Source organism: Myxocyprinus asiaticus, chromosome 32 (genome assembly GCF_019703515.2).
Source record: "Myxocyprinus asiaticus isolate MX2 ecotype Aquarium Trade chromosome 32, UBuf_Myxa_2, whole genome shotgun sequence".
Lineage (NCBI taxonomy): Eukaryota > Metazoa > Chordata > Actinopteri > Cypriniformes > Catostomidae > Myxocyprinus > Myxocyprinus asiaticus.
The window spans coordinates 34066658-34084949 of NC_059375.1; the positions used below are offsets into that span (position 1 = coordinate 34066658).

Genomic DNA, 18292 nt, shown 5'->3' on the forward strand with positions numbered 1-18292 from the left:
TCTGGCCTGCGCTACAGAACGCTAAGCACCAGAAACGTCAGACACAAGAACAGTTTTTCCCTCAGGCTATCCATCTCATGAACAGTTAAAACTGCCCCATTGAGTAATAATTATGTGCAATACACAGCTTAGTCTATTTATATTTATCCAACTTATCCTAACTCTTCTGCCATTACATTCCCTTGCACTATCTGTATATAACAGATTTGTATTTGTACATACACTACCGGTCAAAACTTTTGAAACACTTGACTGAAATGTTTCTCATAATCTTAAAAATCTTTTGATCTGAAGGCGTATGCTTAAATGTTTGAAATTAATTTTTTAGATAAAAATAAAATTGTGCCACCATATTAATTTATTTCATTATCAAACTAAAATGTAATAAAAAAAATTAAATAAATAGTTTTTGAAATTGATGACTTGGACCAAATATTAAAGAAAAGCAGCCAATAAGTTCCCAACATAGATGGGAACTCCTTCAATACCATTTAAAAAGCATCCCAGGGTGATACCTCAAGAACTTGGTTGAGAAAATGTCAAGAGTACATGTCTGCAAATTATATGCAAAGGGTGACCACTTTGAAGATGCTAAAATATAACACAGTTTTGATTTATTTTGGATTTTGTTTAGTCACAACATAATTCCCATAGTTCCATTTATGTTATTCCATAGTTTTGATGATGTTACTGTTATTCTAAAATGTGAAAAAGAAAATTATAATAAAGAATGAGTAAGTGTTTCAAAACTTTTGACCGGTAGTGTATATATATATATATTGTCTTATTGTGTATTTCTATATATACTTATATTTTCTATTCACTTTTTATTTTTATTCTGTTTTTTATTATCTCTGTCTTATTTTATTGTTTGTGCACTGGATGCTTCTGTCACTAAGACAAATTCCTTGTATGTGTAAGCATACTTGACAATAAAGCTGATTCTGATTTTGATAAGACTAGGACGTATGTAAGGTAAATTTTGATTTTATATTGGCCTTATTTACCCACTTCTCTCTCTTTCATGCACTGTTACACAGTCATTTTTAATAAGCTTCTCTGTCGGCCACATAAACACTTTAATTTTCTAACAGATTTTTATTTTTTCCATCACTTTTCTGTCCTTTGAGAGATGGTGCTACTTAAGCAACCTAATTATAGTTAAACTTCCTCACTTCCACAGTAACACCTTTTTCTCTCGTTAAATTCTCACACTTTTTGAAGTAATTTGATGAATGTCCTGACTAATGGAGAACTATTTAACTGTTATCTTCCAGTGTTAAATATTGATCATTGGCTAATGAGAGTGGTTATCTCTGTGCGCCTTTCCTTTTTAAAAGATAGAGAGATGGAAGTTAAAAATTCTCTTCTTTATAAAATGGTGGACTAGTTGAGCTTTGGCGCTCATGCAGGTAATGAGAGTTTGACTCCGGCTTGCAACATTTCCTGAACAGATTCCCCCTCATCTAACTATCATTTCTTGTACGTTCTTCACCATGCTATGAAAAAAAAAAATGGAAAAACTCAAAAAACTAAAAAAAAAGAAAAAGCATGTAGTAGTTAAATTAATATTAATTAGATTAATTTGTTTTGAGTTTGCATTAATATTCATTATAAAACCATTATTTCCAGTCCTGGATGCTTATTGGTCAAGACAGCATTCCAGATTATGCTGTAATAAGAAACTAGAATAAAAGCTACGATGCACAATGCCTGTTCAATAAGCTACAGTTGTGGTCAAAAATATGCACCCTTGTAAATATGAGCAAAGAAGGCTGTGAAAAAAAAAAAAACTGCATTGTTTATCCTTTTGATCTTTCATTAAAAAAAATCACAAATATCTAGCCTTTAATTAAAGTAAAACAATTGAAACAGGGGAAAAATCTCATTATTAAATAAATATTTTTCACCAAAATGCATTGCCGATAATTACTGGCACCCTTTTATTCAATACTTTTTGCAACCTCCCTTTGCCAAGATAACAGCTCTGAGTTTTCTCTTATAATGCCTAATGAGGTTGGAGAACACCTGGCAAGGGATCTGAGACCAGTCCATATTAGGGGACTCTCCTCTTCAGTTCACCCCACAAATTTTCTATGGGGTTCAGGTCAGGGGACTGAGATGGCCATGACAGAACCTTGATTTTGTGGTCAGTGAACCATTTTTGTGTTGATTTTGATGTTTGTTTTGGATCATTGTCCTGTTGGAAGATCCAACCAGGGCCCATTGTAAGCTTTCTGGCAGAGGCAGCCAGGTTTTGATTTTTTATCTGTAGGTATTTTATAAAATCCGTGATGCCATGTATCCAAACAAGATGTCCAGGAACTCTGGCAGAAAAACAGCCACACAACATTAAAGATCCAGTACCACATTTAACCGTGGGCATTGGGTACTTCTTCATCTCTGAGTTTGCTGCCAAAAAGCTCTTTTTTTATGTCATCTGACCATAGAACCTGGTCGCATTTGAAGTTCCAGTAGTGTCTGGCAAACTGAAGATGCTTGAGTTTGTTGTTGGATGAGAGCAGAGGCTTTTTTTCTTGAAACCCTCCCAAACAACTGGTGATGTTGGTGATGTCTGATATATATATATATATATATATTTATTTTTTTTCTGACCCCAAGAACCAACTAATTTCTGCAGTTCTCCAGCTGTGATCCTTGGAGATTCTTTGGCCACTTGAACCATCCTCCTCACTGTACGTGGAGACAATATAGACACACGTAATTTTCCAGGCAATTATTTTTTGTGTGTGGATTTTCTCCCCTTTTCTCCCCAATTTGGCATGCCCAATTCCCAATGCGCTCTAGGTATGCGTGGTGGCGTAGTGTCTCAATCTTGGTGGCGGAGGATGAATCTCAGTTGCCTCCACGTCTGAGACAGTCAATCCGCGCATCTTATCACATGGCTTGTTGAGCGCGTTACAGCGTAAACCTAGCACACGCTATTCTCCGCGGCATCCATGCACAACTCACCTCGTGCCCCACCGAGAAAGAGAACCACAATGTAGCGACCACGAGGAGGTTAACCCAACGTGACTCTACCCACCCTAGCAACCGGGCCAATTGGTTGCTTAGGAAGCCTGACTGGAGTCACTCAGCATGCCCTGGATTTGAACTTGCGACTCCAGGTGTGGTAGTCACCCCAGGCTGATTCTTAAGATCTCCAGTTGATTGGAACTTGTTAATTATTGCCCTGTGGTGGAAATGGGCATTTTCAATGCTTTGGCTATTTTCTTTTAGCCACTCCCCATTTTGTGAGGCTCAACAACCTTTTGACACACATCAGAACTATATTCTTTAGTCTAACCCACTGTGATTGATGATTAAGGGAATTTGACCTATTACCTCATATTTATAACCGTGTGAAACAGGAAGTCATGGCTGAACAATTTCATGTACCTAGTCACCCAGGTGCACTAAAAAATGGGAAGTATGAATGGGAATATACCTTTTATTTTACTCATAAGAATTTCTAGGGGTGCCAATAATTGTGGCCAACGTGAAAAATATGCACATAATATTTATTAATGAGATATTTCCCCTCTTTGTTTTACTTCAATTAAAGGTTAGGTTTTTGTGCATTTTTTTAATGAAAGATCAAAAGGATAAACAATGCAGATTTTTTTCACAGTCATCTTTGCTCATATTTACCAAGGGTGCCAATATTTTTGGCCACAAATGTATATTATTGTACAGAACCCATATAAGCAAACTATTAATCTTAGTTTAGATAAAGAATGAACTTGTTTGATAAAATAACATTTTAATAAAATTTAAGTCTTTAAATCTTTTTTATTATGCAGTAACTGTTTCATAAAAACATTTGCTCTTAAGAAAAAAAAAAGAAAGAAAAAAAAAACCTTAAGCTGTGACTATATTCGCAATATAGCCCAGCCTCTCGCAACTTATAAGCACAGTGTGCCTCAAGCTTTTACAAATGGCTTTGTCTCAACAGTTAAATGATTTCTAGGCCACTACTGTGTGAATCACAGCTCTAACTGCTCCTGCAGAAGTCTTTTTCCTTATTTTACCTGTGAATCATCTTTCAACCAGTGGGCACCTGACACTCTGTCTTTAAATAAAGATGAAAAGACATTCCAAAAAGCAGGTGGCTTCCAGTCATAAAGAACAGTGTCACACAATCCAGACTGCCTTAGCCTGGAGGAACAGAATTCTATTGGCCGGGATAATGATTTCATAGAGAATGGAATGGAACCGTACAACAAAGTCAAGTACAGTGCTCCAAGTGCCATGGGAAGAAAGAGTCCCAAGGAGTATTGCAGAATGTCATCAGCTTGTGTGTGTGTTGTGAGGCTGGCGGCCCTCAGGCTCCCCTCAGGCTGAACTCATGCTGTTCTGCTTTAGACTCTGTGGAGCTGCTCTGTAAAGCTCTCATTCCACACTGTGGTCACAGACTGCACTGCTTATGTTCAAATCAAGTGATCTTGAAAAGCTTCTTTGACAAAGCCATATGCTTGAAAAGTTTACATACTGTATGAAGAACAAATAAAACAGGAGAAACACTCTCTGAAAAAACACCAACTGTCTGTTTCTTATAAAACTCTTTATAAAATAAATTACCTTTGTTTTTGAGATGGTTAGATATAAATGAATGTTCTGCTAGAAGCCAGAATATTGTCTTAACCTGGTAATGGCAATCAGGTTTATGCATTTAACAAAACTTCTGATTAATGCAGGCATTTGCCAGCTGTTTTATTTGGATGTCTAGAGTCTGTAATATTGGATTAACTTGGTTATGGTAATCAGGTTAATACATTTTCTTGACATTTTCAATTTACATAACCCAAAATTCTGATTAATACAGGCATATTCTAACTGTTTTATGCAGATATCTTGAAACCAGAATATTGGCTCAACCTGGTTATAGTTATCAGGTTAATGCATTTTCTTGACACTTTCAATTTACATGACCCAAGATTAATTAATACAGGGATATGCCAGCTGTTTTATTTTGGATATCTAGAAACTGGAATATTGGCTTAACTTGGTTATGGTAATCAGGTTAATGCATTTTATTGACACTTTCAATTTACATGACCCAAACTTCTGAATACAGGCATATTCTAGCTGTTTTATTTGGATATCTTGAAACCAGAATATTAGCTTAACTTGGTTATGGCAATCAGGTTAATGTATTTTCTTGACACTTTCAATTTACATGACCCAAACTTAATTAATACAGGCATATTTTAGCTGTTTTATGCAGATATCTTGAAACCAGAATATGTGCTTAATCTAGTTATGGTAATAAGGGTAATGCATTTCCTTGATACTTTAAATTTACATGACCCAAACTTAATTAATACAGGAATATGCCAGCTGTTTTATTCAGATATCTAGAAACCAGAATATTGGTTTAATTTGTTCATGGAAATCAAGTTAATGCATTTTCTTGACACTTTCGATTTACTTGACCCAAACTTCTGATTAATACAGGCGTATTCTAGCTGTTTTATTCGGATATCTAGAAACCAGAATATTGGCTTAACCTGGTTATGGTAAACAGGTTAATGCATTTTCTTGACACTTTCAATTTACATGACTCAAGCTTCTGATTAATACAGGCATATGCCAGCTGTTTTATTTGGATATTTAAAAACCAGAATATTGGCTTAACCTGGTCATGGTAATCAGGTTAATGCATTTTCTTGATGCTTTCAATTTACATGACACAAACATCTGATTAATACAGGCATAATTTAGCTGTTTGATGCAGATATCTTGAAACCAGAATATTGGCTCAACCTGGTTATGGTAATCAGGTTAATGCATTTTCTTGACACTTTCAATTTACATGGCCCAAACTTAATTAATACAGGCATATTCTAGCTGTTTTATGCAGATATCTTGAAACCGGAATATTGGCTTAACTTGGTTATGGTTAACAGGTTAATGCATTTTCTTGACACTTTCAATTTAATTGACCCAAACTTCTGTTTAATACAGGCATATGCCGGCTGTTTTATTTGGATATCTAGAAACCAGAATATTGGCTTAACCTGGTCATGGTAATCAGGTTTTCTTGACACTTTCAATTTACATGACTCAAGCTTCTGATTAATACAGGCATATGCCAGCTGTTTTATTCGGATATTTAGAAACCAGAATATTGGCTTAACCTGGTTATGGTAATCAGGTTTATGCATTTTCTTGATGCTTTCAATTTACATGACCCAAACATCTGATTAATACAGGCATAATTTAGCTGTTTGATGCAGATATCTTGAAACCAGAATATTGGCTCAACCTGGTTATGGTAATCATGTTAATGCATTTTCTTGACACTTTCAATTTACATGACCCAAACTTAATTATTACAGGCATATTCTAGCTGTTTTATTTGGATATCTTGAAACCAGAATATTGGCTTAACCTGGTTATGGCAATCAGGTTAATGTATTTTCTTGACACTTTCAATTTACATGACCCAAACTTAATTAATACAGGCATATTCTAGCTGTTTTATGCAGATATCTTGAAACCAGAATATGTGCTTAATCTTGTTATGGTAATCAGGTTAATGCATTTCCTTGATACTTTCAATTTACATGACCCAAACTTAATTAATACAGGAATATGCCAGCTGTTTTATTTGGATATCTAGAAGCCAGAATATTGGCTTAACCTGGTTATGGAAATCAGGTTAATGCAGTTTCCTGAGACTTTCAATTTACATGACCAAACTTCTGATTAATACAGGTGTATTCTAGCTGTTTTATTCAGATATCTAGAAACCAGAATATAGGCTTAACTTGGTTATGGTAATCAGGTTAATGCATTTTCTTGACGCTTTCAATTTACATGACCAAACTTCTTATTAATTCAGGCATTGACTATTATGAATTATGACCAAGGGCTGAGTAATATCGCAATATTATTGTGCACTGAAGCTCAGCCAATGTTGTACATTTTGTTGCTGTCAAAAGGTTTATTTTGCAAAATACAGTTATTATCCATTAATGTAATATAAAATGGCTAAATCAGCTTAAGTGTTATCTCTGAAATTCTCAGCCATTCTGTTTTTTTAATCATTGAAATGTGCCACATTAATGGAACTCTCTCAATCTGTGGTGCAGAAAAAGTTTCACATCTATAGCTTGTTCTGCACTTTTAACTAATAAAGGCAGTGATAAATTGTTAAGCTATTACTTAATAGAAGCTTAATGTAGTATGTCAAACATAATGATGTTCCCCTGTGCCCTTTTAATACAGAGACCAAAAATTTAATTAGTGTGTTTTATGCTTATGCGAATGAAAGGACTGCTAGCAAAGACTAATATTGCAGCGTTAAAGGTGATAATGTCAGAGGCAGCGGTACTTGTTTAGGTCGTTGCTTGGCCTACTTAAGTAGAAATCTCATTTCTCACAGCTTCAGGTTTCTGCAGTATCTACAACCTGATCAGAGTCGGATTCACCAAAACTTTCCTGAGCTGAAACCAACTCATGCAAAAATAATTTTCTTAGGGCATATATTTTTGTCTTCTTTTCAAGTAGAACTATCAAAATATCCTTAAAACAAAATTTCAGAGTATATATCTTGAATCAAATCTTCTTTTTTTGTTCTTACTCCATTGGAATTTTTTTCATATATATATATATATATATATATATATATATATATTATATCCATAAATCTTACAAAAATGTTGTGAGGGTCATGTTAAAAAAAAAAAACAATATAAAAAAAGAAAAGAATGACTTTATTCAGTATAATATAATAACTTTAAGATAATACAATATAGTATATTCTCTTTAAAGAAGTCTTGTTTTAAGGACTTTTAGATATTTTTAGTGGAAAATGACACAAAATACTGATTAAGAAAATTTTTTTTTTTTTTTTTTTGCAGTGATCAGACCACCACACTGACATTTTGTGCTTAGTGCCCACTTCCTTTGAATACACATGCTACATATACACATAGCACTCTGACCCACACTAGCACACATTTTCCAGTCATACCTGAAAGCTTATATCAGGGGAGCATGACTAATGGTATGAGGAGGAGTTATTTTCGGATCCTTGGGAAAGGTCTCATGTAGACTGTAGGGGAGATTTGATGATGGGTACATTGTTTGTGTGTTTATGTGTATGAGTGATTGAGTATGTGTTTATATGTGTCATCTACTCGAAAAATCAGCAGATGGCTCGCCTTCATTACTGTCTATGGAGGCACTGACTGGCCCCTTCTTTTCTATGTTGGCCTCAGGGAGAGGCTCTTTGCCCAAGTCTTTTAATGTGAGGTTAAGTGAGTGCGGTTCAGGTAGCAGCATGACTTCATTCTTAAATTCCCACGTGTATGTTGTGCAACTTCTTGTTACAGTGGTGTGGGTATCAGCAGGGACCTTATTACATACACAATAATATTATGATTTTTTCACGTTTAGTGTATTGTGATTAAAAACTGTGATTTACTGCAATCTTTTACTCACTTGTTTCTCATTCATCTTCATTGGATTTCGGTGCTTAGCAGAACAGTTGCAAAACTTCCAGCTTTACTTCATCATAGAGACATTAAACTAGAGTAGAGAATAGGCACATCAGAAAAAAATAAAATAAAATAAAAATAATTTATGTCAATGATGGATTAGGATTTTTTAAGGACTATTTAAAAAATACAAAAATTGTGGATTTGTTTTTTGCATAGTTCAAATATTTGAACAGTTTTGTACTCAATGGTAATGGTAAACTTCAATAAAAATGTGTTTAATTTGTTTTTATTGAGTAATCTGTTCTTGCCCCTAAAAAAAGTAATGTGGAGTGTAATATTTATTTAAAATAACGTGTTACCTTAACATAATAATATTTTTAAAAATTATTATTAGTATAGTGGTGTTTTGAAAATGAGTTTTTTTTTTTAATCTGTAAGTAATATTTACATTTTTATCTTTTAAGAGCAGTCTCTCAGGTTTTTGTGAAATTTACAACAAATTTTTTTAAACCCATACAATTTATAGAAAAATATAACAAAATGATTCACATAAGCTTATTTTATCAGTGATTAAAATTTCAGAAACAGAAATTAAATATTTCATTTTGAATTGAATATTTTACTGCCATAATTGGTTACGCCACATGATGTATGGTCTCACCAAATGATGACAAGATTGCATGAGGTTAAATATGAAGTGTAAAAAAGATCATCGCACAATCAGTTTCATGAAACAAACAAAATAAAGCAGTTAATGAAATCCCCATGAACAGAAAAAATTCTGCGAACAGATTAACTACTTGTATGAAATATTTCATAACAGTCGATTGGACATCATGTATTTTATTCAATTGAAATTCATCACTGGTCACAACATGTGCAAGAACTAATGTGATTTGTTAATTGATGTGTCGCCCATTCTGTGTACATGAGTTAACAATAATTTGATTTGATTTGAGAGTGAATAGCAACTTACATTTAGTGTCCGTTTATCATTCAAAGTGATTGTGTGCCTTTAGAAGAATTGGAATATGACGCAAAATTAGGCATAATATAAAAACTTTAAAGTTCGAAAACTTTTTGAGTGCTTTTATATAGATTTACAAAATATAAGTTATGGGTGGATGGTTGCACCACATGATGTTTTAACACTTTAAATGTGAAAGAAATATTTAAAAATATGAGAAAGTAAAAAGTGGTTACATATATTTTACAGGTACTACATATATATATATATATATATATATATATATATATATATATGCTACTACTTTTTTAAGACATTATAGTATTTAAAAAATGAAAATATAGAAGGAAGGCAGAATAAGAAGGCATCACATCATTGACCCAGACGTGTCCAGTGTTTATTACACAAAAACTCTTGAAGTGTAGCTGTACAGAGGATCTGTACATCCTTTAGGCTACATGATGCTTCATTTCCCTGCATGCCATTACATCTTGCACATAGAGTGGACTGAGCTGATAATGAAATGTACACTGTGTGCAAGACAGAACGGCACATGGAAAGCTGAAGCATACTTAAGGTTTTACAAATATATATAACAGAATATAACAAAGTGATAGATATATTTTTAGCTCGTTTTGAGTTTGCATTATGGTCAAATAAAAGTAAATGAATGATCATTGTCCTAATGCTGCAGTAAGTTTTGTCTTCTCTCACACTTGGTCTTAGTGGCGGTCAATCAAATTTTCCCTAAAAATATTAATGGTATAATAATATTAATAATATTAAATATTATTAATATATATATATATATATATTTTTTTTTTTTTTTTTGGGTTAGAATATCAATAAAGTACTGTGTGGTAAAATATTGAAAACTTTGAAATGTTCTAGGTTTTCCCCCCACCTTTACTTTATTTATGTGTTACTGGATTTCCAGTTTGTGCCATTTCCACAAATATACCTAGAACTTGCTTATACAGAGGCTGGACGTACAAATGTCTCTTCTAAATATCATCAAGGTATACAGGCATCATTCTGATCATTTGAACCTTTACTTTGTTTTTGTTTTTCCCCTTTTCTCTTTCAGAATGAACAGGTGGTTCTTCTTGAAGACTTTTCTCGCACCATATTTGTTCAAACAGATGCATGAAACACCAGAAAGTTTTCGACCAAAAGTGTACTGCTCGAAAGAACATGAGCCCTCTCTTCACGTGATGGCTCCAGCTGCTTACTTCTAGGGCTGTTTTATGGACAAAGGGAGTACCATACAAAAACGGAGAAGTCAGAAAAGTGGTGACTCCGTCACAGGCTATGGGGGTCATGGTGACCTAGAGTTAATGCTAGATTCCTGGCAGGGAAACTTCACTCCCATCTAATTCCTGATCTCCTTTTCCTCTACCCCTCTCCTAGAGTGAGGCTTGGCCCTGTCTTTGTCCCTGCTGCCCACTTGGCCCAGATAGCCATGGCTGGAGTGAGGAAGTTGGCTCGAGCTGTCCGGCATCAGGGTCTCCACCGCTTGATCCTAGCGCTCATCCTCTTCTGCCTGCTCTCCATGGCCTATCTAGCTTACCACGTCAGTGCTGGACCCAAGATCAAGGAGGCCCCTTTGCCTCTCCCATTGGGGGATTGTGTTGCTACATCATTAGCTGGTGGCGGACAAAGGACTCCGCTATTCTTGCCATCGCAAGTCAGCCAGAGGCGACACCAAGTAAGGACAGTTGACAACTCACGGACAGAGCCTGTGGTACTAATATTTGTCGAAAGCATCTATTCTCAACTCGGACAAGAGATCGTTGCCATTTTAGAGTCAAGCCGCTTTCATTACCGGACTGAAATCGCTCCAGGGAAGGGTGACATGCCTCCTTTAGCTTGGCGAGGTCGCGGGCGATACACACTCATTGTCTTCGAGAACTTACTCAAGTATGTCAACTTGGACTCATGGAACCGGCAGTTACTGGATAAATACTGCCAAGACTATGGAGTGGGAATCATTGGATTTTACCGTGCTAATGAAAACTCGCCATCCAGTGCTCAGCTCAGAGGCTTCCCTTTATTCTTGCGTTCCAACCTACCACTTTGGGATTACAGAGTCAACCCTGTGGCCCCCCTGCTCTACATCACCAAACCTAATGAACTGGAACCTGGCCTTCTTCCTGCAGACAACTGGACCACCTTCCTGTCCAACCACAGCACCTATGAGCAGGTTCTGTTAGCTAGCCCCAGACCAGCAGAACCCAATCAGGTCCCAACACACTCCCACCAACAGAGGGCGCTGTTGGCTACAGTTGTCCAGGACCTAGGGCTTCATGATGGGATCCAACGGGTGTTCTTCGGTGGTAATTTGTCTTTTTGGCTGCACAAGTTGTTGTTCGTGGATGCTGTGGGTTATTTAACTGGTAGGCGGTTGAGTCTGACATTGGACAGATTTTTGCTGGTGGACGTGGATGACATATTTGTTGGGAAGGAGGGGACACGCATGAAAGTAGCAGATGTGGAGGTAAGAGACAATAATATTGTATATGGGATAAACTTGGTTACTAGCCAAGTGTGGTTCAATGATGTCTCCAGGTTGATTACAATAATTGGTTGTGTGTGCAAGCATCACTATTGCTCATATTTAAGGTTAGGGATTTGAACAAATTCTTAAAACAAGTATTAAACTTTGGTGTGTAATTTGCACTGCAATGTATAAATCCTATAGAATTAGATTGAAAGAGAAATCCAAACCATATCTAAAGACATACAATTTTAGCCTGGTGGAAGAAAAATTTGGTGACCAGTAATTTGGTGACTAGGGACCAGTATAGGTTTGTGGCAGCCGTTCGTAAAGTCTTACTTAAATTCAGATGTAAAGTTCACACTAGGGGTTTAGTAACTACTAGTTTGTAACCAACTCTGTTCTTAATTTGGTTTCACTATTTATTCTTAAAGCTGAAATGTTACTTGTTCAGTGTTGAAATACTTTCTTCTATCCCAGCTTAATATGCAGAGACAACTATAAGTAAGCCATTCATGTGTTAATTTTATCGAAAACTGTAAACATTGTCTCTGTGGTACTATAAAAATTCCTGTGTTTGTTTAGAGCGACCCACTTAGACCCTTCCCAACAACATTACTCAACCAATGGCATGAACTGGAGGTGGGACTATCTGACTGTTTGAACAGCTGCAGACGAGGGGCATATTTGGAAAGCTGTTTTGAAAACATTGTTTATTGTTGCAATTCATTTAGATGGCGCTAGTGTTGCAGAAATTACATACTTCAGCTTTAGGGCAAGACTTAGCTAGTATAAGCTCTCCGTAAATTAATGCATTGACACATATGACATTTACCTTTATAAATATTAAAAACTTATATATATATATATATATATATATATATATATATATATATATATATAAAATAAAATAAAAACTAATATTGATCAGCAGTAAATAAATATTAATACAGAAAAGTGGAAAATGCGACATTTTAATTTTAATACTGTACATTTGTCGTATTGAAACCTGGCATGCACAAGTGATACAAGGTGACACACACAGGAAAGTGCACCGTTTAGAGCTTTTTTTGCTAAAGAGCCACTTAGTCAGTTATTCAGGATATTCTCTCTCGTAAATGTAAACGAGTCTAAATGTCAACATCATAATATGTTTTAAGGATTGAATCTGTTACACAAAACATGAAAATTATTGTTGTAATCCATTCAGTCTTCCTTTTTATTCCAACTGTTACTCCTGGTCAGAGGCTTTTGTAAATATTTAGTTTTATACGTGGTTACATTTCTATGGTGCAACGCTAGTTGCATAAGTTTAGTTGGGCATAAGTTGTAACTTAGTGCACATTTATGCCACAACTAGGCCACTTTGTAACTTACGTACGACTGGTTCAACTGGCCCCAAACTATCATAGAGACTTGGAAGTGGGTTCCTTTGATATGGGCCAGTAAGTAAACACCTAGCAACCAAACAGAACACCTTAGCAACATGCTAAAAACGGCTTAGAACACCCTAGCAACTGCATAATACTGTCCTGGCAACCACCCACAACAGCCTAGCATCATGGTGGCAACCTTTGCATGGGCAAGCACCACTCACATTTTCATAAAATGTAAAAATCCTCTTAACTTTTGATAGGGAGTCAGACCTCAATGACTCCTGACCCAGTTCCTCCATCAAATATCATGCTGCTCTTTTGTTTGAATAATCTGAGCTCTTTTCTCTCTGACTCCATTCACACTCCCAGAGCTGACTGAAATGAAGCTAACGAATTAGCACTCTTAATACGGATCAGAGAGATGCTTTCTTTCTGTTGTTGTTTGTAGAGAGCCGTGATTACTGTGCGAGAGGGAGAACTTGTTTGTTATGCAGCAGAGCATGGTATTCTATCTCTGTCTCTCTCTTTCGCTCTCTAATCTCCTCAGAGTTAAAGTGCTCTTGCTTAAAGCTAGCATGGGGCTAATTAGACTGGCTTACTTATTAATTTGAGCCGATAAGTTCTTACAGGGGGTTCTATGTGGCCAACTACCCCAAAAGCAATGACATGCCTGAGGTTTTTACATTTCTCTCTCTTTCATTTTCCACTCACTTTCTCCTGCATTTTCTTTTCCAGGTAAGAACTATATTTTTCATATTTCATCTTTTGTTCCATCTTTATTATTTTCTTACCTTTTACTTTCCTTGCTCCTGGTTTTTGGTTTTTCTCTGCAATCTCTTTATTTGCCTCACTCTTCTCCACCTCTGTAAACCTATAAACCTGTATTCCTTTTTTTAATATAAAAATAATTAGTATATACTTTTTTATAACTAGGACTGGGTGATATAACAGTATTTACTTTGCTGTAGTAGAAATGTATCAAACAGTAGGATTCTGCTATACTGTTCATACCGCACTGGATATATTTGTGCTGCCATTAGTGGACAGGACTAATTTTATTTATATATTATTCACACATATTAAGAAACAGGCTAATGTGAAAATACTGTACACAGTGGGATGTGTCCCAAACAAGTCAAGATGAGTAAAAACTGAATTAAAGGGTGTAACGCAAAGCTGAGTTTAATTGTTTACATAGACTGAGCAACGTAACACTAATATAGAATTCAACTGATGTGTGGTCACCAGTTTCTTACTGAATATTGGCTATTTTACTATGGTTTCAAACACAGCTAATCCAGTCAGAATTTAGAATGGGAAGTATCCATTTAAGAATATTATTTTATTTCTGTGGAATATTTGTGTTACATAATGAGACTTATCATTCATTTGTTACAAATAATACCGTCTTTTATTTTGTTTCCATCAAAAAAAAAAAAAAAATAGGAAGAGGAAAATAATCTAAAGTAATCATATGCAAAATTTTAATTCACTGGATTTGTCCAAAAATAGGCATAACCACAAAATATTGGTACCCTTGGTAAATATGAGTAAAGAAGGCTGTGAAAAATGTTTTTATTGTTTATCCTTTTGATCTTTCATTCAAAATATTCACAAAAAATATATGTTCTCTAATAGATATCAAACAATTGCAAACACAACACAAGTTTTACCAAAAAAAAAGTCAGTGAACCATTTTTTGTGTTGATTTTGATGTTTGTTTTGGATCATTGTCCTGCTGGAAGATCTAATCACAGTCCATTTTAAGCTTTCTGTCAGAGGCCGTCAGGTTTTGATTTTTTTATTTGTTGTTATTTGAGTCGATGATGCCATGTATCTCAACAGATGTCCAGGACCTCGGGTATAAAAACAGCCCTACAACATTAAAAATCTGCCACCATATTTAACTGTGGGCATGGGGAACTTTTCCATATGGCTACCTCTTTGTGTGTGCCAAACCCATCTCTGGTGTTATTTTTGTTTTATCTGACCATAGAAACCTGTCCCATTTGAAGTTCCAGCAGTGTCTGGCCAACTGAAGATGCTTGAGTTTGTTGTTGGATGAAAGCAGAGGCTTTTTTCTTGAAACCCTCCCAAACAACTTGTGGTGATGTAGTAGGTGACATCTTATTGTAGTTTTGATTACTTTCTGACCCCAAGACCCTAATTTCTACAATTCTACAATATAGACACATGTCCTCTTCCAGGCTGATTTGTGACATTTCCAGTTGATTGGAACTTCTTACTTTTTGCCCTGATGGTGGAAATGGGCATTTTCAATGCTTTAGCTATTTTCTTATAGCCACTTCCCATTTTGTGAAGCTCAACAACATTTTGCCACACATTATAACTTAATTCTATGGTCTAACCCATTGTGATATGGGGCTGTTTTTATACCAGAGGTCCTGGACATCTTGTTCGGATACATGGCATCATCGAATCTATCAAATAACAACAGATTAAAATAATCTTTCAGTTAGTTTACTTCAATTAAAGGTTCAATTTTTGTGAATATTTTGAATGAAAGATCAAAAGGATAAACAATAAAGACATATTTTTCACAGCCTTCTTTGCTCATATTTACCAAGGGTGCCAATAATTTTGGCCACAACTGTAAACCATATAGACCATATGTATTCATAAAATGTCCAAAAAAACCAACTGTATTGTGATACTGTATTAGAGGTCTACACGGGCCTTAAAATGAAACCTGAACCCGACCCTTACCCGGGACCGTGTGGTCTGACCCTACCTGGCCCAAAAGATACCGTCAGATTTTTAGGCCAGACCCGACCCGAACCTGAAATCGCTCACGGTCTTACAATTTATTCTCCTAGCAGGTACTGTTGCAATAGGCTGTATTTTATGTAAGCATATAGGCAACATTTGTAACAGGCTTGGCAGCCCCTCGGTACAATCGAGCAGAAGGGAAAAAAACATTGCCTTACCGTTTATCAAGTGCTGAAACTTTGCTTGGTGCAAAACAATCTGGAATAATGTTAAACAATGTAACAGTCATCTCTCTGCAGCCTGAACTTGTCTAGAACATTGAATCTTTGTGAAACCTGCGCTAAAAAAAATCTAGATGCAGCACAACGAATGAAACGGAACCCAGGTGTCTCGACATGCGTTTTTGAACTTCTTTTTAACTTGACACAGTGTCTAAAAATGTGCCGGTCCTGCGTGAGACGCTGAAGAAACAGCAAGATGCAAGACAGTCAAAGTCCCCATTTACATCTTGTATCAAGATGTGTCTCGTGTTATTCGATCACATGTGGTCAGGTGAGACAAATCGCTGTTTACACCTGGTCCTGTGACCACTTGTGTTTGGATTTGGAGGGGAGAGTCTCTGTTTCATTACAACATACATCAGTCACTATTTCAGTGTGTCACTACATGATATTGAAGTGCAAACAAAGTCAGAAAAGACAAAGAAAGATCAAAAAAAAAAAAAAAAAAATGGGGCACTGTTTCTCCCAGATGCAGTTGAATGGCCTCCGCAGCCGTGAGCATTGGCAGCTGCAACTGGGGAGCGGCCTCCTTGGCCGTGGGCCCCGACAGTGACTGGGGAACGGCCTCCATTGATGCAACATATCAAGCAAAATTGTCCATTATTTTAGTGGATAACATGTATTAAAGGAGCTTCAGGTGTTTGTGCTTGTCATCAGTGTTTATATTAGACACACTGAAGAAGAGTTCTTGTGTTTGTGGATTTATCCTCTTTTTTAAATTATCCGATCGGACAGTTATTTCCTTTTAAAGCCACTCGTAACCTGCAAAGTTTAACTCTTGTTTTAGCGCAGCGGTTGATTGACAGATGAGGGGTGGTGCTTCGCTGCTGTCCAGGGCGCATACAGGAGGGATTAGTCACATGCGTTTTTGACCACATTTGTATGTGGTTTTTGTGATATGATCACAAAACGTTTTAGACTATTTAGGGCTGACCACATGTGATCGGATCACCCCAAAACGCATCTTAATACCAGGTGGAAACGGGGTCAAAGACATTTGTCCAGCATGTGTTTACATGATCATCATCCGTGTTATGGACACACTATTTAATTTGTGTATGTTGCACCAGTTGAAATATGTTTTTTATTCATTTCTCCCACTAGGCACTGCTTCACACACAGAATAAACTTCGTTCTCTGGTTCCCAATTTTACCTTCAACCTGGGATTCTCTGGCAAGTTTTTCCATACAGGTATGATGGAGTTGGAGTTGAATGAGCCACACAGATAACAGCTACCTCCACACAAACATTCATTCCCTCTTTTTGGCCTTGCTTTTCAGGTACAGATGAGGAAGATGAGGGTGATGATACTCTTCTCAGACACAGACAGGAGTTCTGGTGGTTTCCACACATGTGGAGTCACATGCAGCCTCATCTCTTCCACAACGTCAGCGTGCTCGCGGAACAAATGAGACTCAACAAGCAGTTTGCACAGGTCAGAATCTGCCCCAATACACACCAAATAATACATTGTATTAATCCTTTTTTTGTAGCACAGCATTATTAATAGGGTTAGGATTGGATAGGTTAGGGTTATGAAACCCCTAATTCTTGATTCTTATTGGTTAATACTCTTCAAGCATGTTTATTTCTATAACTGCAGGGCTATGAAGTAGTTCCAGTTGCATAACACTTCACAGCCCAAGCTCATAGATTGTGCCTTGAGTTATTCTAACCTGCAACCTTTTTGTTGCCTGCCTAGACATTTAACCATTAGGCTAAACCACTGACCTTTTTTTCTTCCCTCTGTTTCAGGAGCATGGGATCCCCTCAGACATGGGCTATGCTGTTGCCCCCCATCACTCAGGTGTTTACCCTGTGCACAGTCAGCTTTATGAGGCCTGGAAGAGTGTGTGGGGCATCAAGGTGACCAGCACAGAAGAGTATCCTCATCTCAGGCCTGCCCGCTACCGCAGGGGCTTCGTACACAATGCCATACAGGTAAGAACAAGTCAAGTCTCCCATAGAAGTTTACTGCACTGTAGTTTAC

At 36.4% G+C, this 18292-nt stretch overlaps 1 protein-coding gene across 6 annotated transcripts in view; it reads left to right on the top strand.

Annotated features, from left to right (window-relative positions):
- Window positions 1–18292, top strand: part of ndst2b (N-deacetylase/N-sulfotransferase (heparan glucosaminyl) 2b) — a 134207-nt gene that overhangs the window by 99722 nt on the left and 16193 nt on the right. For 5 of the 6 annotated variants that reach the window (XR_007894232.1, XR_007894233.1, XM_051666639.1 and 2 more), the window contains exons 2-5: window positions 10505–11914; window positions 17406–17493; window positions 17583–17737; window positions 18058–18243. Coding sequence is in view for 4 of the 6 variants with exons in the window: in XM_051666639.1 (XP_051522599.1) it covers window positions 10880–11914; window positions 17406–17493; window positions 17583–17737; window positions 18058–18243 (1464 nt within the window). In the remaining 2 variants the exon portion in view is untranslated. The remainder of the gene's footprint in view (window positions 1–10504; window positions 11915–17405; window positions 17494–17582; window positions 17738–18057; window positions 18244–18292) is intronic. The other variant, XM_051666638.1, reaches the window with a different exon arrangement.